At 51.9% G+C, this 25,672-nt stretch overlaps 1 protein-coding gene across 2 annotated transcripts; it reads left to right on the top strand.

The window, feature by feature from the left end:
• Nucleotides 1-7,558: 7,558 nt before the first annotated feature.
• On the top strand, nucleotides 7,559-24,686 carry EMX1 (empty spiracles homeobox 1). Of its 2 annotated transcripts, none has more exons than XM_055539072.1 (3): nucleotides 7,559-8,072; nucleotides 13,904-14,088; nucleotides 24,138-24,686. In XM_055539072.1, the coding sequence occupies exons 1-3, from the start codon at nucleotides 7,559-7,561 to the stop codon at nucleotides 24,303-24,305; spliced, it is 867 nt and encodes a 288-aa protein (XP_055395047.1). In that variant the 3' UTR covers nucleotides 24,306-24,686. The 2 variants fall into 2 exon arrangements, with proteins under 2 accessions (XP_055395047.1, XP_055395048.1); XM_055539073.1 differs by having other exon boundaries at nucleotides 7,658-8,076; nucleotides 13,908-14,088.
• The last annotated feature ends 986 nt before the right edge of the window (nucleotides 24,687-25,672 follow it).

Raw genomic sequence — 25,672 nt, 5'->3', positions numbered from 1 at the left:
TCCCCTGTCCTTCGAACTTGTGGCCCTTTAAAGCCCAAACTCTGGATCACCAGTGAGCTAGGATTTGTTCCAACACAAACTCTAACTTCAAAATGTACTTCCTTGTCTCAATTCAAGTTCCATAATTTATGGGCAATTATTTTTCTTTACTTTTGTGCCAACTCAGCAATCATTCAAAAAGATGTTTTTAAGCCTGGCAAAAGACTGATAACTGAAGTTGAATGATAAACGTGTGGAGATTCATCATATCATTCTCTCTAAAAGTATGTTTGAAATTTCACATGGTAAAAAGTATTGGTTTTTCAAAAAGAATTCCCGAAGGAGATTCACAGTGAGGTATTTAGGGTGAAATATCATGATGATTGTAATCTACTCTAAAATACTCCAGAGAAAAAAGAATGAAGCAAAATGGAAAAATGTGAGTGGCTATAAAATCTAAGCAACAGGGAATATGGATAGGCATTATACACTTTTGTCTACTTTAGGGTATGTTTGCAAGTTTTTAAAATAAGAAGTAAAAATATTCCTTCTGGACTGACATTCTGAGTGATATTCACCAGAATCAATAACTTGGGGTAGGCTTTGGCACTTTTGGTCCAGACCACACTATCAGTGGGAGGTGAAGAGTGTGGCCTCCCCTGCCCTTCAATTCCATAGAAGTATTTGAATAAGAGCACATCTATACTCCTAAGAAGGAGTTCTAATTTTCAGGGAGAGAGCAGCCTAGATCCATATGTTGAAAAGAAATATTTCCCTGAAGTAATAGTAATCTACAAAGATACCATCCTATTAGAGAGAAGATGTTTGTATCGTTATGCAGAACACTGAGTCATGGGATCTCTAATTGCTCCATTTAAGAATTGAGTCTTAAAAAAAAAAAAAAAGAATTTAGTCTTTTGTTTGTCCTTGCAAGAGTGAGGCAGCCATTGAAGTGGTTGGGATCATCTTTTCTTTATGTTCTATGGTGATGAAAATTTACACTTTTACACTGTCTCAGAACAAACATAACTTTAAATTGTGTTTTTCAAATTGCTATATTCAGTCAACAGTCTTGAATAAGCATCTAATATATGCCAGGCAATTATTCTCGGTATTGGGAACACAGCAATGAACAAAATAAATGACAGTTTTCATGATGCTGGCATTCTATACAGTTGACTTCATGCACTTTTGACAATTTTCCTCCTCTCAGAAAAGGGATGGACATATGCTCTAGAGTAACATTTTTTGGGAGGAGAAATGCGTAGAGCATGCCGCAGAGAATAAGGGGTCTCTGGATAAATGCCTTGGGTGGCAGGAGTATTGTGCAGCACAGTTTATCCCTAGGTGAGCAGAGGACATGATCTAGTAGGTTCTTGTTCATGAAGGTCCTTGAATGCCCAGCTAAGGGGTTTGAACTCTGTTGGAGACACTGACACCAACAGTTGGTGTTTATTGAGTTTGCAAAGCTATACATGAATCACCTCATCTTAATTCTTTCTCCAGGTGTTATTATTATCTGCAGATTGCAGGTGAAAAAACTGAGTCACAGAGAGGTAAAGAAGCTGCCCTGCGTCCCACAGTTGTGTGAAAACATCTTACCGAGATAGAGTTGTGTTGTAGAAATCTGGCAGCCACATATGATATGAATCATAGAGAGGAGAGACCACAAATTATTACTATAGGAGGATCACTGGGGATAGGTAACAAGGAGGAAATACGCCAGTGGCAGAGGGCACGGAAAGAAAGGAAGGGATGCAAAGCCTGGCTGTGCAGGGTGCTGGCCAAGAGGAAGACATCACAGATGCTTCCTAGCTGCTCCATGTCTTGGAGAAAGATGGGGCTGTTTCAGAGGAAGCTGAGCCAGGGAGGGGCACAGATTCGGTGGGCAAATTGAGCTCAGTTTGAGGGTATTGTGAGTGTCTCAGGAGCCTGTGGGAAGGCATCTCACAAATATCTGAAAAATTAATGACTTGCTCTGGGGAAAAATAAAGAGCTGGTATTACAAACCCATAAAGGAGTCTGTATCAGTTATTGGTTGAAGCTGCAGGAGTAAATAATGGTATATAGATGGGTAGATCGGAAGATTGAAATAGACAGGGAAGTCTCAAGGACACACACTGTTAGGAAAAGAAAGGGAAGTCCATGAAGGAGCTATTCCCAGAGGCTGCATATCTAGGCAATTACTTGTTAGGAAAATGAAGGGGAGAGAGAATTTCCAAAAGACTAGAAGTTGAAGGTAGTCAAATGCTGAAGAGCCCACTGACAACTATAACGAAAAAGACTTGGGTTTGGAAAGAAGGAGTCCTGATTAGTATTTCAGAGGATGAAGAGAAATCCTTAAACTCTCTCATGGGAGAATAAATGGGTACAACATTTTCAGGGCCAAATTAGCAACGTGGCTCAAAAGAATCAAAATACTGCATATCTGGAAATTAATGTACAATGGACATAGCACAGCACATGGCACTTCATATAGAACTTATTAAATGAGAGCAAATTTATCTTGTTTATTCTGTCCATTTTCTTCCCCCAAACCATCAAGATACATCTGGAAATTATACTTCTAGAAATATATAGAAAAGTAATACCCATGTACATGTATTGATAGTAAGACTGGCTCAAAATTTTGTTTAAAATAGCGAAACTTTGTAAACAGCGTAAATGTCCCACAATAGAGAATATTTAATGGATACAAAGATGCTTGTGATGGTTACAAAGAAGCAGTTTACAGAAGTGTGTACAGTATGATTCCCTGCTTTTGAAGGGAGACACTTAGAGACAGAAAGAACTGGAAGGATATACTGCAAGAATCCCATAACGCTGTTTCGGCGTGGGAGGGCTTGACAATTACAAGACCTCTGCTTTCCCTTCCCCCAAACCCATTTACTCTTCCTCTCTTTTTTGGATTACTTGCATTTTCTACAGCAATTCTGTCCAATAGGAATGTGAGACACATAAGCACTTTAAAATGTTCTAGTAGCTACATTTAAAAAGTAAAAAGAAATTGATAAAAATAATATATTTTATTTAACCCCCAAATATCCCAAATATTATTATTGTAACATGTAATCAACATAGAAAATATTAATATTGTTTACATTTTTAACACTCAGCCTTCCAAATCTAGTGTGTATTTTATATTTACAAAATATCTCAGTTGAAGCCATCCACATTTCAAGCACGCAACAGCCACATGGCTTCCGTATTAGAAAACACAGCTCTATAAAATAATTGCTAACATTTATCAAGTGCTTACTACATGTACTGCTTCAAGCCCATTGGGTGGGGATTATAACTAATTCAATCTGACAGTAACATGATGAGGTTGTCGTGCTTATTGTTGTCTCTGTAAGCACACATTACTGTTCTAATAGCACCGTGATGCAAGTTTCGGAGCTTTTACAAGCCTTATTCCTAATATGATGGGGATGGAAGCCAGGTCGTAAAGGCTTGCAGAGTCAAGAAGGAGATGAGGGAGCCGGAAAGGGACAAAACGTTATTTAAAACTTAGCTGGTGGTGAAGAAGAAAAGTTAACAGGGTGAGGGAAACACAAGGGCAGGGAGACATGAAGATGAAGGAGGCTGAAGAGGAAAGAGGAAGACGGAAGGTCAAAGGGAGATGACTGGGGATGTTTGGGACCAATGTCTCCACAGACAGCTCCACTCTCCAGGAGAATGCTATGACCCGTGGTGAGAGGTGGGTGGGGGGGATAGGGGATGGTTCTGGGAGAAGTTGAACTGAGTTATGATGAATGAAATCAGCCAGCAAAGAAGCAAAAAGGGAGAAGATAGAGATTTGAGAAGTACTTGACCTCAAGACCTGGTGACTGGTAGGATAAGGAGGATGGGAAAGAATGAGGATTTGAGGATGAGTCCCAGGTTTCCTGCATAGGCAAAGGCAGACAGCGCAACATTCACTGAGTGACTCTCTGGAGTCAGACACTGGTCCTGGACATCACAAACTTATCTCATTTAATCCCCACAGAGGTCCCACTAAAGGCTTGCCATTTCACAGATGTGCAAGCTGAGGCAAGATTGTTGGCCCCAGGGCTCACCATTAGTAAATGGATGAGTCAGGACTTGAGCCCAGTCTATTCCAGAGATGGAGAGGGGAGAAAAGTTGATGTGGGGCTAGAACCAGGACAGATGGTTCAGGTCTTCTCCTCTGAATAAAGCGAAGTGCTGGGTTTGGGGAGATGAGAACCCAGGGAAGGCTGGTGTAGAGTGAAAGGCAAGCAGCCTGCAGATGCGTGGGACTATAAGGTGCTCCAGCATGAGGGAGGCATGATCAACCTGGGGGATCCTGCAGAACTCAGCAGCCTGAAAGGGAGGACGGGGAAGTGGAGGGGAAGGGCTGGAGAGCAGAGGTGGAGGAGGGGCCGCAGGTTGGGGGTAAGGTGGGCTTCTGTCCACTGGTGAGGGGAGGAAGCAAGCACATGGTCAGCAATGGGAGACCTGTGGGAGCTTGGCAGGGACCAAGCAGGGAATCTGGCAAAAGAAAAACTTGGGGCGTGGTGGGGCGCATTGATGCTGGATCCAGAACACAGAGGGAGACTTAGAGACCTCCTGAAGGTAACAAATTCTTCTCTTAACCTACTGCAGGGGAGGTAACAAAGGGAAAAGAGGCCCTAAGAGCCATGGAAATAGAGGAAATCAGGTAAGAGATAAATATCTGCCGAGGGAGGGAAGGGAAGGAAGGAAACTATGAAATTACAGGAAAGGAAAGTGAGAGAAAGGCACAATGGGAGAGGTTAAGGAGAGGGAAACTGAAGGTAGAACCCCCTTCACCCAAGGCACTGGGTAACCCATCACTGATCCTGTGAGAGTCCAGCTGCAGTGGCGGGGGCTGGGGTAGAATGGGGGCAGAACCTGAACCAGGCCAGGCCCACTGAACTGTCCCACCTCAACCCAGACCAGGACCAGACTCCAGTCATTGGTCCCGTGTAGTCCGTTTCTTCATCTGTAAACAGGGTTAATGACAGGCAACTGATGTCCAAGTATTTGGAAAGCGCGACAACAAGGGAAGGAGTTGTTACTATAAAAGTCTATGGATTTACACAGGGAGATGTATACCCAGAGCCAGATGAGGAAAGTCCTTGTGGCCAGTGTAGATATGTCCAGAATGGCCCAGTAGATTCCAAGCTCCTCTACCTGCCCAATTTAGTGAGTTCAGGGGTCAATGTCTGGCCTTGCGGTGAGGTAGGAGGTGGGGGCCTGCAGCTAGACCGGTGAGGTTCACCACCGGCTAGGGGAACAAAGCCTGGGGCTGAGTTCAGCCCTATCCGGCTCCAGTCTTCTCGGTCACAGGCCCAAGCACTTAGTCCCTCCTCGGCACATTCAGAGAACAGGCCCGGGTGATGCTTATCCAGCTAAACCTGGCTCCCTGCGGGGACCTTGCTCCAGCAAAATTCACGTTATCTCCTTCCACATAGAACGAAAATCTCGGTTCCATGTCTTTGCCCAGCTTCGCGCCCTCACCACCCCAGCGATATGGCCTGGTTAGGTCCTTATCCCCACTCAGGGGAGCTTCTCCTTACCCGGAACGGAGGATGAGGCAAAGGGAGAGGGGGAAGAAACAGAGGGAAAGCGGTGGTGGGGGGAGAGGGCGGTAAAGAGGCAGGAAAGGGAGAAAGAGACAGACAGCCTTAGCCAGAAACGGAGAGACCAGCACAGTTAGCCAGAAAGATCTGGAGGGGCCAGCAAGAGACACAAGCCCTCGCCACGAATTCAGTAACGAGTCCTTCCTCAGGTGTTTCTGGGGCGCCTCCGAGGTGCTCCGCCCGGGTCTGCTCTGGACGCGACCGGCTGCAGGGTGCGGCAGTCTCCCCCCACCCCCTCGCCGTCTCCTCCCCACCTCTCCCATGGGGGCCGGAACGGCTTCGGCGCGCGGGGGCTTTTCGGACCAGTCGAGTGGAAAATAGACTTTAACCCGCTTTGTGGCAACAAGGGCGCCCGGAGCGCTCTCCCTGGCCGAGACTGCGGGCGCTCAAGCAGGCCACTCTCAAGACCTGGCCTGGAGTCCTTGCAGAGCCTCGCGGCACGAGGACCTTCTGGCCTCTGGGCGCCGGGACGCACTGCCTGGATCCGCGAACCCGGGCCGCGGCCAGGCCGCTCTGACTAAGCCGGGCAGCAGCGAGGAAGCAGGTCGGCTTCTCGCAGTGCACTGGCAGGGTGCGGGTCCCAGCCTCCCCATCACCGCCTAGTGTCCTCTTAGGCCTGGATATTGGAAGGCCCCGGTGGAAAAGTTTGCTGAGTATTTGTTCTCCTTCCCAACTGCCCTCTCATCCCCGACGAATTAGTGCACGAAATGGAAACTGGCTGGAGTAGAGTAGTCCGCTGCTCCGCGTTGGCGAGTGGAAGGTGAGAGTCGGAGGAGGCCAGGTGGCCGCTACGTTCCCGGGATGATCTGTGTGTCTTCTTGGAGGGTCTTAGGCGTTGATTGTGGACTGTTCGGCCACCTCCAACGTAAGACAGTGTCTTCAAGGCCCGGGCCTGTCCTGGACTGCCTGCACCTGAGCTCCACAATCAGAGAAGACAAGGAAAGCAGATGGCCCTGCGGGCCGGTCGCGATGCCCGTAGCTGGGCCAAGGTCCTGCTTCCAAGCCCGGAGAACTGCAGCTTGAGACGTCTGGGTGACCACTCCGCCAGCTCCTCCAGCGCTCTCCCTGGCCTGGCCTCTTCTGAAAATAACTGCGCGTCCGCTTTCCGAAGCTGTCCCCCTTACCACCCAGAAAACGAGAAACCTCAGGAACAAGGCCGCGGCTTCGGACTGCGTCCCAGGAGACGGACGATGGGAGATTCCGAGGGTCCTAGCGGCCAGGGGAGCAAGTTCTCAGGAGAAATCTATTCGTTGGACCCCAAACACCCACATTGCACTCGAATTCAAGTTATCTGAGAACTGAAACGACATCCCGGGACGAACTGGAGAGGGTTCAACTGGTTTACACACTGGGGAGTGGGGCTGGAGATTCTCCCAAGCCCCAGACCCCTCACACACCTCCTTCGGCTCCCGCCTGGGTGGAGACGCTTGCGGCTGCCGCCAGACTCAGCTAAAGGGCAGAGATGCGAAAAGACGGGAGAGCAGGAGGAGGCCTAGCTCGCCCGGCACAAGCTCCAGTCCGGTTTTTGCCTCCGACTGCTGGCTCCTTTCCCTTCCCGCGGTCCCTCGCCCCGCCCCGCCCCGCCCCCCACCTTGGGGCAGGTGAGCGGCGGCCAATGGGCGAGCGCGGGGCAGGTGCCCGCTAACTCTCGCCTAGCAGCGCGGTGGCCGAGGCCGGGCAGGACATTGCTGGGAGGACCGGGGGCGGGGGTCGGTCCTGGCTGGACTCGGAAGGGAAGGGGCCGGGCTCAGTCCCCAGGCGGTAGAAGCAGCTCGTAGCTTCGTTCGGAGCCCGCGCCGGTACCGGCGCCGGGAGCTGCCCGCTTGGCCGCAGAGGCCGGCGCGCCTAGCCTCGCGCCGTGGCCCGACTCTGCGTTCGCTGGCTCGCACGCCCCTCGCGGCTCCGCGCCTGGCTTGTGGGCAGGGGCTGAGCGCGGGCGGGCGGGCGGGGGAGGTGAAGGGTGCTGGTGTGTGTGCATGTGCCTGGCTGGGTGCACACCCCGCACGGCGGCGGCGCCAGGACGCGGAGCGCTCCCCAGAGCCCGGGTGCCTCGCTCGGCTCTGGCGGCCGCGACCATGTTCCAGCCCACAGCCAAGCGCGGCTTTACCATCGAGTCTTTGGTGGCCAAGGACGGCGGCACTGGAGGGGGCACTGGCGGCGGCGGCGCAGGCTCCCATCCCCTGGCGGCGGCCGCCTCGGAGGAGCCGCTCCGGCCCACGGCGCTCAATTATCCTCACCCCAGCGCAGCCGAAGCAGCCTTCGTGAGCGGCTTCCCCGCCGCCGCGGGCGCCGGCCGCTCGCTCTACGGCGGTCCCGAGCTCGTATTCCCCGAGGCCATGAACCACCACGCGCTGACCGTGCACCCAGCGCACCAGCTGGGCGCCTCCCCGCTGCAGCCCCCGCATTCCTTCTTCGGCGCCCAGCACCGGGACCCTCTACACTTCTATCCCTGGGTGCTGCGGAACCGCTTCTTCGGCCACCGTTTTCAGGGTGAGTGCCCACGTTGTGCCCGCCTCGGCGGCGGGCCTGCGCCCGCGCTGCGGCGGCGCGGGGAAGGCTCGGGGGAGTCCGGGGCCATTCAGAAGTTGTGTCAGAAAAGGTTGCAGGTCCACAGAGGCCGATTCCTAAGCAGGGAAGAGCCGCGCCAGATCCATTCGCTCTTCTGCCGCGTTGGGTTCCCTCCCAGAGAACCAGGTTGGGACCTCCAGGCTTTTCCAGGAATGATGCCGGTCCGGACGCCAAGCCCGGGCGCATCCTTGGAGCCTCTCCTGGTCCTCCCTGCGGCCTGCCTTAATGTCTCCAGGCTGAGCCAGCCCCATCCCAGAAAACTCAGCGTCGGCCGCCCTCCCTCCGACCCAGGTGGACCTGGGACCATACTACGTTCGCACTTCCACCACCAACTCCCAGGGATCCGCCTTCGCTGGCGCAAGGAGACAGGGGAAAGTCCACTTGCTTGCCCCGATTCTGTGAGAAGAAGGGGCAGAGGGGAGGGAGAACTGGAGAGTTAATGTTCAGTGTTCAGTGCTCCTCTGTTTGGGGATGTTTCTCAGCAACCTCGGCCCGACTTCTCCAAGTCTCACGTGCCTCTCGGACCCAGGGTGGGAAGGTTTGCCAAAGCAAACCGGCTTCCCGCGACGCTCGAGGACTCCGGGAACCGACAGGCTGCTAGGGTACCGACTGAAGTCCTCCCAGGCAGGGGGCGGGGGCAGAGGGCTTTTAAGGTCGTAGGCACTGCACTGGGCAATGGGATTGGTAAGGAAGATCCCCCACTTCTCTCTTTCTCTCTCTCTCTTTCTCTCTCTCTCTCTCTCTCTCTCTCTCTCTCTCTCTCTCACACACACACACACACACACAGGTTTCAGTGGTCTGACTTGCTCCAAGCAAAGAGTTCCATTAGTTGGAGTTCGTTTTCTTCTTTGCATTTATTGGTTTTTTCTTTTCTTTTCTTTCTTCTTGCTCCCCCCCCCCTCACTTTTTTTGGAGTGGTCTTAATTTGTGCAGTAATTGGTTTAGTTTTCAGTTTTGTTAGTGTAGACCAGACCTCAGCCTTAGGTTTCCTGACTCAGAGCTAGGTAAACTGGCTCTTAGCAAAACAAGTGAAAAGGACGTGATTAGAGCTTTGGCTGATCTGGTGGTAAACTGGATCTACACAGTCAAAATAAATTGGGTATTTGGTACAATTATCTAGATAACAGAAGAAAATTACCTCTTGAAGCTTTGGGTATAGATGCTTAACTGTATCATGGAAAGCCGCTTTCCCCACCCCAATTTGTCAGACAATTTTCTGAGTCCCATCTGGCTAATAGATACTGACCCAGCAGATCCCACAAAATAAGGTAATGTAATTGTTTGAGCAAGAATTTTTGTGGGAAGTCTTGTCTGCTCTGGGGATTTCAAAGATTTGCCCAAATCATCCGGAACAACAACAAAAAATGCCTATGGTGTCAGCCGCTATGGGAAAGAAGTCTGTCAATTAAAATCAATGTTTACTGATAAAATTAAGTATTATTTTAAATTGAGCAAACCACCTCGGTCCTCCATGGGCTGGGTCCCCGGTCTCTAAAACTTGGCGACTGCAGGCCAATTTGAAAGTCGCGGCTGTTTGTAAACCCTCGGGCTGGGGCGGCGGAGGGACCGGAGGTTAGCAGGCCAGAGGAGGGACAGGAGCTCGAAGAAGAGGGCAGAACCGGTCCTGACCCCTGTAGACTCTGCTCACTCGGAGATGGCCTCCCCGGCGACGCCCTCGGCTTTAGACCGGGCGCCCCATGCCCTCTGCGCTTCCTTTCCCGCCATTGACCTCGCCGACACCGGCTTTTAGGGTTCGAGGGCCGTGGCACCAAAGGTCGGGAACGCCTTGTAAGAGATCCAGCTCCGGCTCTGAGCATCCCCAGTCAGGCGAGGCTGAATAAATCCTCGGCAAAATCCTCTCGGAAATTGCCGCCGCTCCCTGAGCCTTCAGCACCGGCGGGCACGTTGTCTAGTTGCAAAAACGGTTGCATTTTTCTCCCAAGAACTGTGTCTGGACGCGGAGATGGAGCCAAATGTGGTCTCATTTTTGAACACGAGAATCCGTTGGGCACGGAATGACTTTTTTAATTCTGAGAGGTTTTGGCTTCAGGGCTGGTCAGCGTCGGGGCAGACGCCTTGCGGCCCCAGCGTCCTTGCGTCTTCGGGGGCCCTCGGGGATGTGAGCCGAGTCATTTCAGGCCCTCCGGCGCCGCGTTTTCTAGAGAACCGGGTCTCTGCGATGCTCATTTCAGCCCCGTTTTAATGCAAGAAGCAAAACCCTACACGAACGAAAAGGAAAACGTCTGCGTTCTGTGCGCAGCGCTCTCCAACAGTGCGGTCCCGGCGCGCAGGGTAGGGCTTCTCCGCTGAGCAAGGCGCTGGGAGAAGAAAAGTCAGCACGGAATGGTCGGGACCAGGCGGCGGGAACCCGAAGCCGAAGGCGGCTTTCGAGGCCTGAAGAGGAGGGGCTGGAGGAGACAGCGAGTTAGCCGCACATCGATGCTATTTCCCTCGGGCAGCAGGAACTTTCCAGGCCGGGAAGCTGAGTCGGGAGGGGGCCGTGGGAGATTAGGCCCTCGGGACTGGTGGTGGTAATGGGCCGGTGCTTCAAAGGGAGCCTTTGTTCCGGCAGGAGGAGGGGGGAATAGGTTATCTCCGTTCCCGGGCGGGCTTCTCCTTCTCGTAGCCCCAGGCCTCTCCGCCTCGCCAACCGGCCCAGAGCCCCCAGCTTGCCATAGCATCTCCAGGAGGCACTGCAGCTTAGGCCCCAGGCCTTCGAATCCCTAGTTCCCAGTTCCTGCCACCTCAGTCCTGGGAACGTCGATTGCTAGTTCCCAGACATTGCCTTAAAGAGAGAGGCTGGAGGAAAACGGGGCAGAGGGGGGTTCAGTTACTAGCTACAGGGAAGACTCAGCCAGCCCCTTTCCACTTTCCCACCTGTCCTTGCCTGAAACTGACAGCCTACTCTCACAGACTGTCTCTAAACAGGCCACACTGCAACCCCAGTCCGAGAGCGTGTTCTGCCCTTGTGGTCCAGTTAAGGCAAACTGAAGCCATGGTAGGGACGGTTGAGGTCCCCTCTCCATAGATCAGAGTGAGAGTGGCACAGGCTCATAGGCACCACCCTGGTTCTTATAGAAACATGAAACTATTAATCAATTTCTCAGGATGGTTAATTTTGTACTAAACATACTCTTCCTTACAGGAAAAAGCCCTTGCTTCTTTTGAAATCATAGCTTTCATCAGTAATCAGCCTCTTGAGTAGTTTTTCCTGGTCTCTGCTTCTTCTTGGTTGGGTCAGGACTTCTGTGTTTCTGCACATGCACACACAGATTACAGGACACATGCTATCTGCCCCTTCGGGGATTACAATGAATTTACAATGGCTATTCTCTCCCCAGCTGAAGAAGACCGCAAGCAGTCTATCTTTCCCCTAAAATAGCCAGACTTGAGCCAAATGGTCCTGTGTATGTCAGGACAGAGAAGCTTGTTGTTTCCATCCTCCACTTTGGGTTTATAAAGACAAACACAGAGAACTCTACCGCACAAGTGACCAACACACAGCACGGAATTATAAAACACCCATCAAATCACACACTGAGGCAGGCTGCAGTCCTGTTTTCTCAGCCCCACACTACCCTTCACACTTCTGTATCCCATTCACTCACAAATCGAGGGTGTCTCCACATTGCCACATCATTTCTGACCAGCCTGGGCCCCGTCAAGTTGCTGAGGCCAAAGCCTGTGATCACAGGGGTGTGCTAGGCTTTCTCTCCCTCTCCAGCTCATTTGTCCAGAGAAAACCACTGTTGGTATTTGACTTGAGCTCGGAATGCTATTGTTTTTTGAAGCAATTTATTTTAACATCAACAAGGAGTGTTTGCTTCCCACCCACCTCTCCCACCTTTCTCTGGCCTCATCACACTGGCTCCCACTTGAGGCTGTAATCCTTTTCCGCACCTGGATCCTTCTCCTCCTTTCTCTCCCTCCTACCCCTCTCTGCCAGACCACCTCCCCTAATCATCTGTCCCCTCCATCACCACAAGCTAAACTCTTCCTTCTATCAGGCCTGAGGCTCTGCCCCCACCTTGAAGGACCCAGTGGGCAGGGTGTCCCCACCCCTCCATCTTCCTGTGATGTGATCCCACTCACTTTTGTAGCAGCATAGATCCAGTCACTTGGAATGGATAAGGCAACTGGAAGTTAGTAGCTTCTTCCTCTCAGGGGACTCTGTCTCCCCCCACCCACCCAGGCATTAGCCACTCATTCCTAGGCAATGCTGTTCCCCAGAAAACCCCAGCAATCAAGTTTTCCTATGTAGATGTCCAAAGCCCATAGACTTGGAGAAAATCAGGTCAGGCAGTTTCCACCAGCAGAGGGACATGAACAGTTACCTGGAGAGTTGTAGCAACAGCATCTCAATTATGTGCCCTTGCCTCACTTACAGAGATATTTCCAGAGATGGGAGAGCTCAACTGAATTATCCAAACAATTGTCTTAAGAACAAAACAACAAATCAAATTGAGTCAAACCAGTGGCCATTTCTGAAGAAATTAATTGGATCAGTCAATCTCAAATGCTAACTGTCAAAACATTTCGTGCAGTGCTCTGCATTCTTGGTGGGTTAGGGTACTAGTATGTGTCACTGCATGGGAATCCATGGATGGTGTCAGGGCCTGTTTCCAGTCTTGTTGGCATGTGCAACCAAGCCAGAGGTTGTGTGAGGGCCTAGTGGGGGGATTCCTTGAGACTGGGGCTGTGGATGGAAGCTTGTTCCAGCTTTTGTAGTTCCTGACCCTACTACCTCAGCCCTATTCAGCCCAATGTCAGCCCTCGTCCTGCATGTAGCAGCTGAGTCCCCATGATGGCCAACATTTGCCAAGGGACTGTTACACTCTAGGAGAAAAAGACAGTAGGGAGGCTGGAGCATATATTTACATACGCCCATGCAGAAACCAATATATCTATATCTATTAGGGAGAAAGATGACATCTAGTTATTTATACACATGTCTCTTCAGCACAAGATTATTCAGGGATGAAGCAAGGTCTTTTTCCACCAGAGAGCAGTAAGTCTGCAGGAAGAGGATTTTATCTGATGACCTGGTGGGGGCGGGGGGAAGAGGTGGGTTATTGGGAAGAAGTAACCTAACTGGAGACCTCTAGATGCTGTCTGGATTTTGACCTGGCCCCTGGCCTATTTTTACCACTTGCAAGGCAGAGCCTCCGCTTGTTGGCAGGAATTTTCTATGGGCTAGTAGCCTGAGCATTTAGTTGCAAGGCTGGTTTAAGCAGGTGTGAAGGGAGAGTTCCTAAGATACCCTCAGTTCTTGAATCTGCGTTTGGTACGGGGACATCTGACAGCCAGGTTGTGCCCCTTGCCACTTTCCTGACACCCAACCCTGTCTCCACCCCTGGTCCACTTTGAGGGAGACTCGACTGGGCATACCAGACAAAGAGAGCTTCCCTTGGCCTCTTAGGCTCCTCAGGCCCTGTGTGGGTGCCTCTCCAGACCCCGGCCTGCCTCTTGGCCCAACAGTGATCCGCAGCGCTGATTCTGGGCGTCCCCTGACCCGATAGCTCTCAGCCAGGAGAAGGTTTCGGGGAGAGGAGTGGACTTAAAGAAAGGGCGGCAAAGGGGAAAGCCTAGACGTGGGTGTGCGTGTGTCAAGGGTTGGAGAGTGCAACGGAGCGCTCCCGGGCGTGTGCGAGCGAGGCGCGAGGGCCGAGCTTGGCCGGCTTCGCGGGCGGACGGGCCGCAGCTCACGGTGCCCTTCTCTCTGTCTGTATCTAACGTCGGCGACGCGGCCACAGCGAGCGACGTGCCCCAGGACGGGCTGCTTCTGCACGGCCCCTTCGCGCGCAAGCCCAAGCGGATCCGCACGGCCTTCTCGCCCTCGCAGCTGCTGCGATTGGAGCGTGCCTTCGAGAAGAACCACTACGTGGTGGGCGCCGAGCGGAAGCAGCTGGCCGGCAGCCTCAGCCTCTCCGAGACGCAGGTAATGAATGGTCCGCGCTGCACCCTTGGGCCAGGTGGAGGTGGGCCGGGCGGGTGCCGGAGAGGCCGGCCTCGCCCCCCAGCCGGCCCCGGCTCCTCCTGCCACCCCTGCGGCGCCCCCGCCATGACTGCCTTCCCTCCGACTGCGTACAGCCTCTAAGGGGCCACAGGACTTTTATTAAGTACTAAGGACCTACCCAGAGGCTGGGATCAAACCTTATTCCGGCCCGGCTCACACAGCCCACGGGAGGTGCCAGCTGTCAGGAGGCGGCGGGCGCCCTCGGGAGCCGGCCGGGCGCGGAACACCCACGCCGCGGTCACTCCGCGCCCGCCCGGGCCCTCTGGTGTCGTCTCAGCCCTGCGGTGACTGCAGCCCTTCTCCCGCCACTGTTCTGGGGGCGCTCGGAGGTGTGTGCGGTGCCCAGGCCTGTCCCGTACTGGCTCCGCTGCCATGCAGGGGCGACGGGGGCGAAGGCCTCGCTGTGGGGAGAAAGACCACGGGTCCCCGGGCTATAAAGAGCAGAAGGTTAGCCGGGAGTGCGCGCCCTTGCCCGGGGTCCGAGGCCGGCCCTGGTCTCTGTGCAGGCGGACTGGCACCACGCTCAAACGGCGATGTGTGTGTGCGGGCGTCGGCGGGACCTGGAAAGGGTGGGAAAGTAGATTCTGGTATTCAGGGCCTGTTTTCATCACTTGAAGGGCTGTTGAGTTGGGGAGGGAATAAACTGCGATGGCATTGAAGGGATTTGAACTGGATGAAATTACAATCACTACGTAGTGTTTTTGTAATTGATTTTAAAGAATTAAAGAACTAGAAGGGAAGTATAGGGAAGCAGATCTGGCCTTATTGTAAGTAAAGACTTTGGCATAAATAAATGTTGTCTGGAAGCACCGCTAAAGCTCTCGGTCCCCCCGGAGTCAAGCGCGCTGGGGTGGCTGGTTGCTGCCCTGGAGGCGAATTTCTGTAACTGGGTAGGCTTTGGGAGACCTTAACTCCCTCGCGTCCCCGACAGCTTCCATACTGGCAAAGAGAGAGGTCGGCTGGCGGCCCAGCGGCTCTCGCCCGCGGCCGGCATTTCATCTTCCGCTCCTTTTTCTGCTCGCCTCTCACACCACCATCTTCCACCCGAGTCCCGACAGAGAGATGGTGCCGGGCTGGGGGCGGGGTTGGGGTGTGTGTGTGCAGCCTGGGGTCTCCTGGGTAGCGAGGCTAGATAGAAGGCTTCATGTGGGAGTCCAAACCCAACTTCGTCCCCAGCCCCGACCTCACTCTTTGCCGCTCACGACGCATGTCCTACCTGTCTGATGCCCTGTTTCATCAATGCATTGCTCCCATCTCTGCGGCACGACCCGGGCTTTTTCAGATTTGCTAGCCGGTCTGTTCTAACTGCAAAGACAAAGCTCACAAAAAAACGGACTTAAATTTTAAAAACTTTTTTTTTAAAGGTATTTTTAAAAAACAAGTTAATAAAATAACACCCACTTTTCCCTCTTCGCAAACGTTTTAAAATTTTTGTTTCAAACAAGGTGTCATTTAAGAATGGTATTTATAGTTACCTTCATTTAAAATTATTAGTTATTAAATTTAATTGCAGAAGTGTAAGAAAACAAAACCATTTATGTCCACCACCCACAGATTAACACTTGTTGAAATAATGTCATTGTTTTTAAACCTCCATTTTTTTAATTGAGAGCATTTTTAATTGACCTTCTTTCAACTGAACTTATCTGCCTGTCAATATTTGGGCCTAACAATGCCAGTTAGTAAACCTAATGCTTGTTTCCTCTCATTTTTATTAGAAGGTGCTTAAACATATATTTATTTTTAATTTTATTTTATTTTTAAACTTTACAAAATTAAAAGAAAACCAGATAGAAAATAAAATGGATCCAGCTTTGTTAACTATCAAAACTCATGGCTAATCTTGTTGCATCGATAAATGAGCTGGTTTAAGCATATGAAACAAACAAAATAATAGAACTGTGGGATATTTGAGCCTGAGAAACCTCCTTGTAGAATCCCATCTTTCCAGGTGAGGCCTTTAAGATGGAGAAATGAGCTAAGCAGGGCTCCCCAAGCAGGCAAATGGGATTTCAGTATTTGCCTCCCTGCTAACTGTGTGACCTTGGGCCAGTTACTCAACTTCTCTGAGTTCTGGTTTCATCGTTCAGAAAATAGGTTTAAGGATCAAAGATACCTAACTTGAACTCAAATAATATTCATTAGCATCCCCAGTACTTCTCTCCCCTTTGTTGAAAGTAATATGTCAAGTTATTGTTATAATAAGGTCTCCACCTGGAATTACTGATTCTTAGTTCAGTCTCTTTCATCAGCAGAGCTGCTTTCTGTCCCTTTTGTAACTATTATTTGGACCTAGGCTATATAATTAACTAATTATCTATCCATCTCGCTGTATTTGCCAGGCAAGCTTACCTGTCAAATCTAGCTATCAGCTATTTGTCAAGCTTCAGTCATTCCCATCAGCCCCCTGCCATCTATTTCTACTGTCAATATCTATATTTGTCTCTCAGAGCTCTCTGTTCTGTCCCTCACAGATAGCTATTTTATATCTAGCCATATACTTCTGTCTACTCTCATTAAATTACCTCCACAAAGCTGGTTAATTTATATTTCCTATTTATTATTAATTCTATCTTTCCTCTGAACAACAATTCCTATTTACCCAACTGTTGATTATCTCTTTATCATCTACTCTATTTTACCTTCTATATATCTACCATCCATGTCAAACTTCCATCTCTATAGATCTTTAGCAGCTGACAGTATATGCATACGTCTATAATGGTTATCATCTCATCAACTCTTGCTTTGTCTTTTTTTCTGGGCCTCAGTTCCTGATCTGTAAGGTTGAATAAAATGAACTCCAGGGTTCTTTCTAGCCCTGAGCATCTGGCTTATCTATATTCTATTTCTCTGTATTTCTGTATAATCTGTCCTCCAGATTCTCAGGACTCACAGCATATCTCCTGCATATCACAATATATGTAGGATTTTGCTATTGTTTAATAACCTGCCATGCCAACTGTCAGACTATATATACACTGGTTGCATTCATCTCTCAAAGAAATCTTAAAATACGGATTCCTAGAGCCTGCTCAGGAGGTTCTCTTAGGAGTTCCAGGGTGTGACCCAGGGAAGTTTATAAAGTAGCTCTCTGGGTGATCCTAATGAACAATAGGCCTGAGCATCTCAGCTCTGGGAGACAGAGAGCAAGCCTTCCTTTTTCTTGCTGTGCCCCAGGGCCCAGTTCAGTGACCAGCGAGGAGTAGATGTTCCATAAACATGTACTGAATGAGTGGGCAGTTTTCTCTTGACTTGTATACTTATCCATATGCTAATTTTATCAGTCATTCCCCTTACTCTTTGGCATCACTGCTCCCTTTCTGTCCCTCTGCTTCTGTGATTCCCTTGCACTTTCATAGCTGATTGTTGATCAGTCATAGGTGATAGAGTTTTATTGACCAATTCATGGATAAAACTTCAGGGAGGGTTAAGCAGATCGGTGTATGGGTTCAGAGTTCAGGGGTATCTGTATGCCCAAAGCTCTAGCATGGGATGCTGTGGGTAGGCAACCGGAGCTTTTTAGTTGGGATAGGGCTTTAAATTGGTTGAGAGTGGAATTAATGGTGTGAGTTAATCCAGGAGGAGGAAGGAGGGGCCCTGGGCAAGGGCTAGTTCTTCCTTCTAGCCCTTTGCTCCTCTCTGCTGTAGCGTAGCCCAGCAGTCTGACCAGGGTGAAGGCCATCTAAGATTCAATCCTGGTGGCCGGTGGGGCAGACTCAGGCCTGGATTAGATCAGACCCTCGAGTTTGAGTGAACTTGTGTGTGTGTGTGTGTAATGAGCATATGTAACATATGTGTGAGGCTTCTCTGGTGGTTCAGCAGTAAAGAATCCACCTTCAATGCAGGAAACATGGGTTTGATCCCTGAGTTGAGAAGATCCCCTAGAGGAGGGCATGGCATGAAGTAACTGGCCCAAGGTCACACAGTCAGTTAGCAGGGAGACAAATACTAAAATCCCATTTGCCTGCTTGGGGAGCTCTGCCTAGTCCATTTCCCCAGTCCAGTATTCTTCCCTAGAGAATTCCATGGACAGAGGAGCCTGGAGCGCCACAGTCCATAGGGTTGCAAAGAGTTGGACACGACTGAAGCAGCTTAGCACACATGCACGAACATATGTGTGCCCGTAATGTGGAGGACATGTGGGCTGAGTGTGATCAGCGCCCAAAGGTCAGGTACTGTCATAGGTACACATGGCATGGAGCGCCTCTGTGTGCTTCTGTGCATGGGCGGAGGGGCACATTAGTTTTAGGGGGAGGGAGAGAAAGCATTTGGTTGCTCCAGCTGATGGATTTGTCAGTATTTCTAGCTGCTCCTCCAACTCCAGACAGTTCAGGAGGTGTTTCTTGACCTACCTGGCTGAGTTTAGCTGAATTGTGAGGGAAAGGGATGCAGAAATGTGGTCTCTTGGCCTTGGAGATTCCTCAGACAGTGGTAGGGCATGCAAGGGGTGAGTGACTAGAGTCCTACTGAAGCCACAGCTGTGGACTGAGGAGGTCAGGGGAGATTACATGGGTGGAAGGCTCCTGGAAGACCACAGCCATGGAGACAGGAGGGCCGTCTAGACTGGTGGGAAGAAAGGGGGAGGATTTGGGATTAAGATGGTGTGGGAGCTATCGAGTGTGGCTGCCTTCTTAGGGCCCAAGAGCGTGGGTGGGGGCGATCTTAGGAGGCAGAAGTTTGTGGTCACCTGCCTGTGGGTTTTCCCCAGAAGGGCATGGTAAAGAGACTTCCCACCTGGAATATCTCCCTTTGGGGGAAGGATAAAAGGGAGATATCCAAGGAACTTGAATTTTTAGGAAAGGTTACTGGCTCACCGTGTGTTCTGAGATGGATTCATCCCTTCCCTAAGTCTTGGCTCTTCTCCAAGAACTTCTGCACCTCTGAAAGTCCAGGAGTCCAGTGGGAGGCAGGAGAGGACAGGAGAGATAAGGGAGGCTGGAGTGGTTCTCTGAGGCTGTGGTCCTGAGAAGATAGGCAAATCTTGTGATGTCTCCCTGAGAGTGAAGGCATCCAGGGTGGACTGAGAGAGGAGGAAACCAGAAAGCTTAGGAAGAATTAGGACTCTGGTTGATGAGGAGCCAGAGGCAACATCAGTTTGGGGGAGTGAGGGGTGAGCTTAGCATGGCATTGGGCTTGACCTTGAGAGTGGGAGCAGTTCACGTGGTCAAATGTTAGGAAGCGGATCCCCAGTGGAGAGGGCAGGGAGGCGCGCTGAGGAGTGGCTTGATTAATGCCTCCCAGCATCTGTCTAGTCTGGGGATGACAGACCAGAAAGAGTGGTGTGTCTCTGTGTCTGAGGGAGACAGAATAGAAGGACACGGGCTTAAATTAAAACAGAGGCGATAACAGTAGGACATAAGGAGAAACCTCTTGTATCAGAGTTACAAGACTCAAATGCCCCTGATAGAGGATTTTGAACTCTTTGAGGAGAGGACAGGTATTCACCTGAAAGTGTGCAGGGGCCCAGATAGGACGGGCTAAGACTGGGGAGTGGAGGAAAAGAAGGGATCCAGACCTGGTTCATTCAAAGGTAGTCTGAAACATTGGCTGGAGCTATAGTTTGCTTGTTTGTAAGTTCATCTGTCCATTCACTCACGCACATCTTCATTCATCAGTGTATACAGTGATCAGTCCACTAATGCTTTGGTACCTTCATTCATTCATTAATTCATTCATTCATCCATACCTGAATTTAGGTTTCACTCAGTCAGCCTAATTCAAGCTGACCCTTGTCCCCTCAACAATGGATCTTCCTCTCCACCTTCCCCCTAGAAGTGGTTAATCCAGTCCACAGCTGAAAGAATTAGGAATTGACCCTCTTAAAGAAGTGGCCACTGAAGTAAGCCAAGAAAGGATCCCATCTCTCTAGCAGTCAGCAATTTCCAAACCCCTTTTCCAGTTAAGAGTCCAATCCCTCTACCATTGATTTTCCCCTGTTTTCCAGGTTGGCACAAGTGCCTCTTTCCTAGAGCATAGGGCTCAGTCACTTCACCTCTGCCCTGCCAGCTGAGTATACCTGGAACATGCCCACTGGGCCTCCAAAGCCAGCTAACACATCACTTTTGTTCTCCAGGTTCCCATACTGTCTGATGAGGAGACAGAGGTTTGAGCAAATAAATTAACACGTTGCTGGAGTCACTGTCGCTGAGACAGAGAAACGCACTAAGGAAGTACAGACAGGCAGCGGGCCACATCCGGGGACAAGGGAACAGAGTTTCAAAGGCTAAGTAAGAGTGATCCCAGTGGTGTAATTTGGACAAAAGTGGAGACTCTTGGAAGGATCTTGCTTATCAGAAAGACTGAGAGACATTGAGTGTGGTAGGGACTTAGAAGGCCACAAGGAACCTCTCTCCAAACCCAGAGGGTTCAGACGTGTGTGAGGGCTTCCCCGGTCAGAAAGCCAAGTGTGCCTTGGGCTTAAAGAAAGGTGAGTAGCATGCCAGTGTTGGGGGCAGGCAGCCTCCCAAGGCCTCTGCCACTGAGCTGGTAGCCACGTTATGTGACCTGGCTCCTTTCTAGGTCTTCTGTCCTCTAGGGAAGGAGTTCTGGGATGACCCCAGATTTGCCTGGCTGGACTGGAAAGTTCATGGGGTGTCATTCTTAACTCTTCCCACACTTGGGCCCAGTTCCTTTTCTTTGGCCAAATAAAAAATTACTATTAATTGTTATAAGTAAGCATTAAAGAAAAGTCGGAAGTGTGGAAAGAAGACAAGTCCCCCATACTTTGGGTATATTTCCTTCTAGTCTTTTTTCCCCATGCATAGGCTTTGTTTTTCCATGGTTGTGATCACACTGTGCCCAAACTGTGCATCCTGCCGTTTTCACTGATATTACTAAGTCATGAGCATCCCCTTGCTATGACAGTCTTTGTAAACAGCATCTGGACACTCAGCCCAAGGCTGTTCTCCGGAAGATAGCCAGGCTGCCTGGGAAGAGTTTTCATCCCCGTTTCTAGAGAGCTGCCTCCTTGACCCTAGTAGTTTTCATGGAGAAAATATTCAGAATTGCCCTTCATTTGGGTTGGCCAGGAAGCTGTCCCTGGTGTGAAAACATACTCTGTGCCCCAAGTTCCACCACTGAAGCTTTCACTCTTTGGGCCAGTGATGCTGGGCAAGGGTAGCAGGCTAGGCCCATCCCACTAGAGATGAGTCTCCTTTCTGGAAGGAGACTTGGGAATGCATGGGGGAGGGAGAAGGTGCAGAAAGGGCCCTGTGTTCCTGGTGCTGCCCCAGATGGTACATCACCAGGCTGGCCATGCTTAGCCCTCAGCCAGCCCCTGGGGCTCTCAGGAATACCGCCCCAGCCCTGCATCCAGGCCTGAGTCACACACACGCCTTGCACAGGCTGGGCGAGCTCACCCGCCTACGGGCTGGCACAGTCACAGTGGGCTCCAGGGTGGGGGGCAGGGGCCAGGCTGGCTGCCAAATGGTTGTGCCGAGAACCACCCAGGGCCCAGCCAGCCCTGTGCCTGAGGAAAGGTGGGCACGGAATCCAGAAGCCCTGCCCCTGGAGCATCTGCCATCTCCATCTATCTGAGCTGGGACATGCAGGCAATGGGTTTGAATCCAGCCCTGGAACTGAAGGAAGGAGGCCTCCTCTCACTCCGTCCACCAAGGCCAGTCATCTCTTCCTGTCTGTGTGGCTGTTCTGTGTAGCACGGAGCACTGACTGCCCTCACACCCACCCTGGTGCTCGGAAACTGACAGGCAGGACCAGTGGTGCCATGGAAGCCCTGGGGGGGCGGGCTCCACGGAGGGGACGGGGGCAGTGTCTGCAGGATGGGAAGGCGGGGCATCCTGAGCATGAAGCTGCCCCCTGGGCCTGCATGCCAGCCCAGCTTTGGCTGCAGCTCCGGGCTTTGTGGCTAAGGCCTGTGCTTTTCACCCATTCTCAGGGAGCAGGGACAGATCTGTGTAGTGTCTCTGAGGATCGCCTCTAGCTTCCCCCCACCCCAGGATTCCAGGCTCTCCCTTTAGTCGTCACTGCTGTTGCTGCAGCGAGGTGCTCACGGTTGTCCCACACACATGACCTACCGCTCACCGCCTGTATGGGCGCCACGGGTCACTCCAACTGCAATTGTCTGCGTCTGTCTTAGTTGCTTCAGTCGTATCCGACTCTGTGTGACCCCATGAACTGTAGTGCTCCAGGATCCTCTGTCCATGGGATTCTCCCGGCAAGAATACTGGAGTGGGTTGCCATGCCCTTCTCCAGGGGATTTTCCCAACCAGGGATCGAACCCACGTCTCTTATGTCTCCTGCGTTGGCAGGCGGATTCTTTACCACTTGCACCACCTGGGAAGCCCATCTACTTGCTTTTTAAATGTGCTATTATTTCAGGAAACCCTCCATGCCTCATAACCCTGCCCCCTTGGCACCACCTTCCCCAGGTATCCTGTGGAACGAAAGCCCAGAAGGTGCCCTAAAGCTGTAAAGGGCCCCAGAAAGCATCTCTCTTATGCATGAGGGACTTAAGTCCAGAGAGGGGAGGGAACACAGCAGATGATCAGCACTCAACCCCTCTCACCAACTCTGAGGGTGATCTGGTCTGGCCTGGTGCTGCAAGGCCAAGAAAAGGACTGTGTAGTCAGGAGGATTTGACAAAGTGAGGTTTTCTCCACAGTCCTCAAGAACTAAAACTATAAAGCTAGTGAAGGACCAGGACGATCCTCCCAGATCATTCAGGAGAGGATGTTAAGGGCTGTTGTGGGCTGGGCACTGAGCAAATGCTGGAGGAGGCGGGAGAAGGGATGGATGATGAGAGATGGGACCGAGTCTAGGGAGCCTTCTTAGAGGAGATGGGCTTAGCATCATGGGCCCGCCCTGCCTCCACATCACACAGGAGAGTTGCTGGGCTCCGACCCCTCCCCTTGTCAGGGCTCTCACTGCCTGACATGAGCTGGGAGGCTCTCTGTGTTTAAGAAGGAGCTCACTTCTGTCCCCTAGTATTTCTCCCAGCTATTCCTTGTGTGACCTGTTCCCACATCTGGATGGGCTGCAGGGGCTGGTGATGTGGGGGCAGCAAGTCCAGAGCACTGGGTGGAGATGCAGACACCCCGATGTGTAAGGAGGATGAGGCCTCCGTTGGTGGATTTCAGACTACCCTGAGGAGCTGGCACCCAAGGATCCAGGACCCCCCACCCATCCAGCTCCACCTCTGAGGCGGGATGGAGGATTCTACCTGAGGTTACTAAGACAGGCTCCTCTTGTGAGACAGACTGACCTGATGGTATGAGAGGCTGGCGCCTCAGCAGTGCGGTCTGTGGGCCTCAGAGTGCTCCGCTGTCTTGGACACTGCCCTTGGCAGGGACAGCGCCTCCGGGTTAAGTAGCTGTGTCCGCTCTGCCTCTTCGTGCTGCTCTGAGTACAGGGTTGACCTTGGGGTGGGGCTCACCCCAACCATCCAGACCCATGTGATGGCTGCAGGAACCATGATGCGCGGCAGCTCCAAGACCCCCTCCCTCCCCTCTGTTGCTGCTGCTGCTTCTAAGTCGCTTCAGTCGTGTCTGACTCTGTGCGACCCCATAGACAGCAGCCCACTAGGCTCCCCCGTCCCTGGGATTCTCCAGGCAAGAACACTGGAGTGGGATGCCATTTCCTTCTCCAATGCATGAAAGTGAAAAGTGAAAGTGAAGTCGCTCAGTCATGTCTGACTCTTAGTGACCCCATGGACTGTAGCCTACCAGGCTTCTCCGTCCATGGGATTTTTCCAGGCAAGAGTACTGGAGTCAGGTGCCATTGCCTTTTCTGCCCCTCTGTTGAGCGGACAGCAAAACAGCCCCTCTCAGGCCCACTGTGCCCCTCATTTGCATCTGGAAGGGAAGACCTCCAGACCCATCAGGTGGCACCGGCCAGCGGAGACGACCCTGGTCTTGGTTTCCCCATCCGGCTCCCAGCCCAGCCTGAAGGCTGAGTGGCTGCTGGGGGCTTCCTGGGTGTTTCTCACCTGTGCCCCTCCCTCCCTGGCCCAGGTGAAGGTGTGGTTCCAGAACCGGAGGACAAAGTACAAGCGGCAGAAGCTGGAGGAGGAAGGGCCCGAGTCGGAGCAGAAGAAGAAGGGTTCCCACCATATCAACCGGTGGCGCATTGCCACGAAGCAGGCCAACGGGGAGGACATCGACGTCACCTCCAATGACTAGGGTGGGCAGCCGCAACCCCACCAGGGCAGAGTGCCACGCGCTGCTGGCCAGGCCCCCCCACCGGTGGGCCCAGCAGGACTCTGGCCACTCCTCGGCCGGGCTGCGTGGAGGCCTCAGGTCACGGCCCCGGAGGGCTCGGAGCCTGGGGCCACCACCGACAGAGGGACTAGACATGGGCTGGCTGAGGCCCAGGACTGCTCGACCTTCTCCTTGGAGAGCCTGCCCGCCTGGGCAGTGCAGCCTCCCAGCCACTCTCCATTTCTCTTATCTCCTTTTCGTTTTGACGCATTTCTGTTTTAATTTATTTTGCAGGCACCCGCTGTAGTTCTTAGTGATCCCCTTGTGTCTCCCTTCCCTATGGGAACAATAAAAGTCTCTCTCTTAATGACATGGGCATCCAGCTCCAACCCCAGAGCCTGTGAGCCTGGGGTGGTGGGTTCTGGCTCTGAGAGCCACAGGGGGAACTGGCTGAGCAAGCTTATTCAGGGCCTGGGAATCTGGACGGGGCCTTGGAGACTCAATCCACTGACTTTTCTCTTTTGATGGTGCTTGACCCTGGTTTCTAGCTCCAACTCCACAGCAAGAGAAACTGAGGCTAGACATAGGGAAGGACCACTCTGTATTCTGAGGGAGGCTATGCTCAAGTCTTCCCAAACTTAATGAATGGTGGGAATCAGGCCCAGGTGGTTCATGGAGGAGACAGCATCCATACTTCTCCATGCATGGAGCTCTGGTGACTTCTCCAGTCAAGGGAAAAATGCGGCTGGGTAGAGGGGGCATCCTTCCCAGAGGTGACCACCTCTGCCCCAAGTCCTGCCCCACCAGGATGCTCTCCTGCCCCTGCAAAGCCCCCCTCGGTGGATGAAATCTTCAGAGACAGGGCTTCAGGCTGAGCTTGCAACTGGTTCCTGGGACCTTAGGGCCTTCCAGCCTGGGCAAGAGCTTGAGGCAGGGCCCACCGATCTCTAGTTCATCTGCCTCCAATTTGTTTACTTGTCTTTCCTGCTTGTCATGCAGCAAGGTTTCCTTCATCCTAAGAAAACCTCTGTTCGTAACCTGTATCCCATGCCTCTGGCCCTTACCATGGCCAGACCTGCCTCTACTGCTCCATCTCGCACGTGATCCACACCCCTGCTCCCCACCTCTGCCTCCCCACTGGGCGGGAATTGAAGACTGTCACCACCCATGGTTACTGCCACCCCTGGCCCAACTCAATGCCCCCCATCTGGCTTCACTGCTCTCCATCTTAGGCCATTCCCTCCTAGGCGCCCCCACCCCTCCCTACCTTCATCCCAGTGCCTCTGATGGCTGTTCCTGCCTTTCTGAGTCCTCCCCACCCTTATCCCTGTCCTGTCCCCTCTGTCTAC

This window comes from Bubalus kerabau, chromosome 11 (genome assembly GCF_029407905.1).
Source record: "Bubalus kerabau isolate K-KA32 ecotype Philippines breed swamp buffalo chromosome 11, PCC_UOA_SB_1v2, whole genome shotgun sequence".
Lineage (NCBI taxonomy): Eukaryota > Metazoa > Chordata > Mammalia > Artiodactyla > Bovidae > Bubalus > Bubalus kerabau.
Note: the sequence above shows the minus strand (reverse complement) of the source record. Positions and strands in the feature narration are given on the sequence as shown.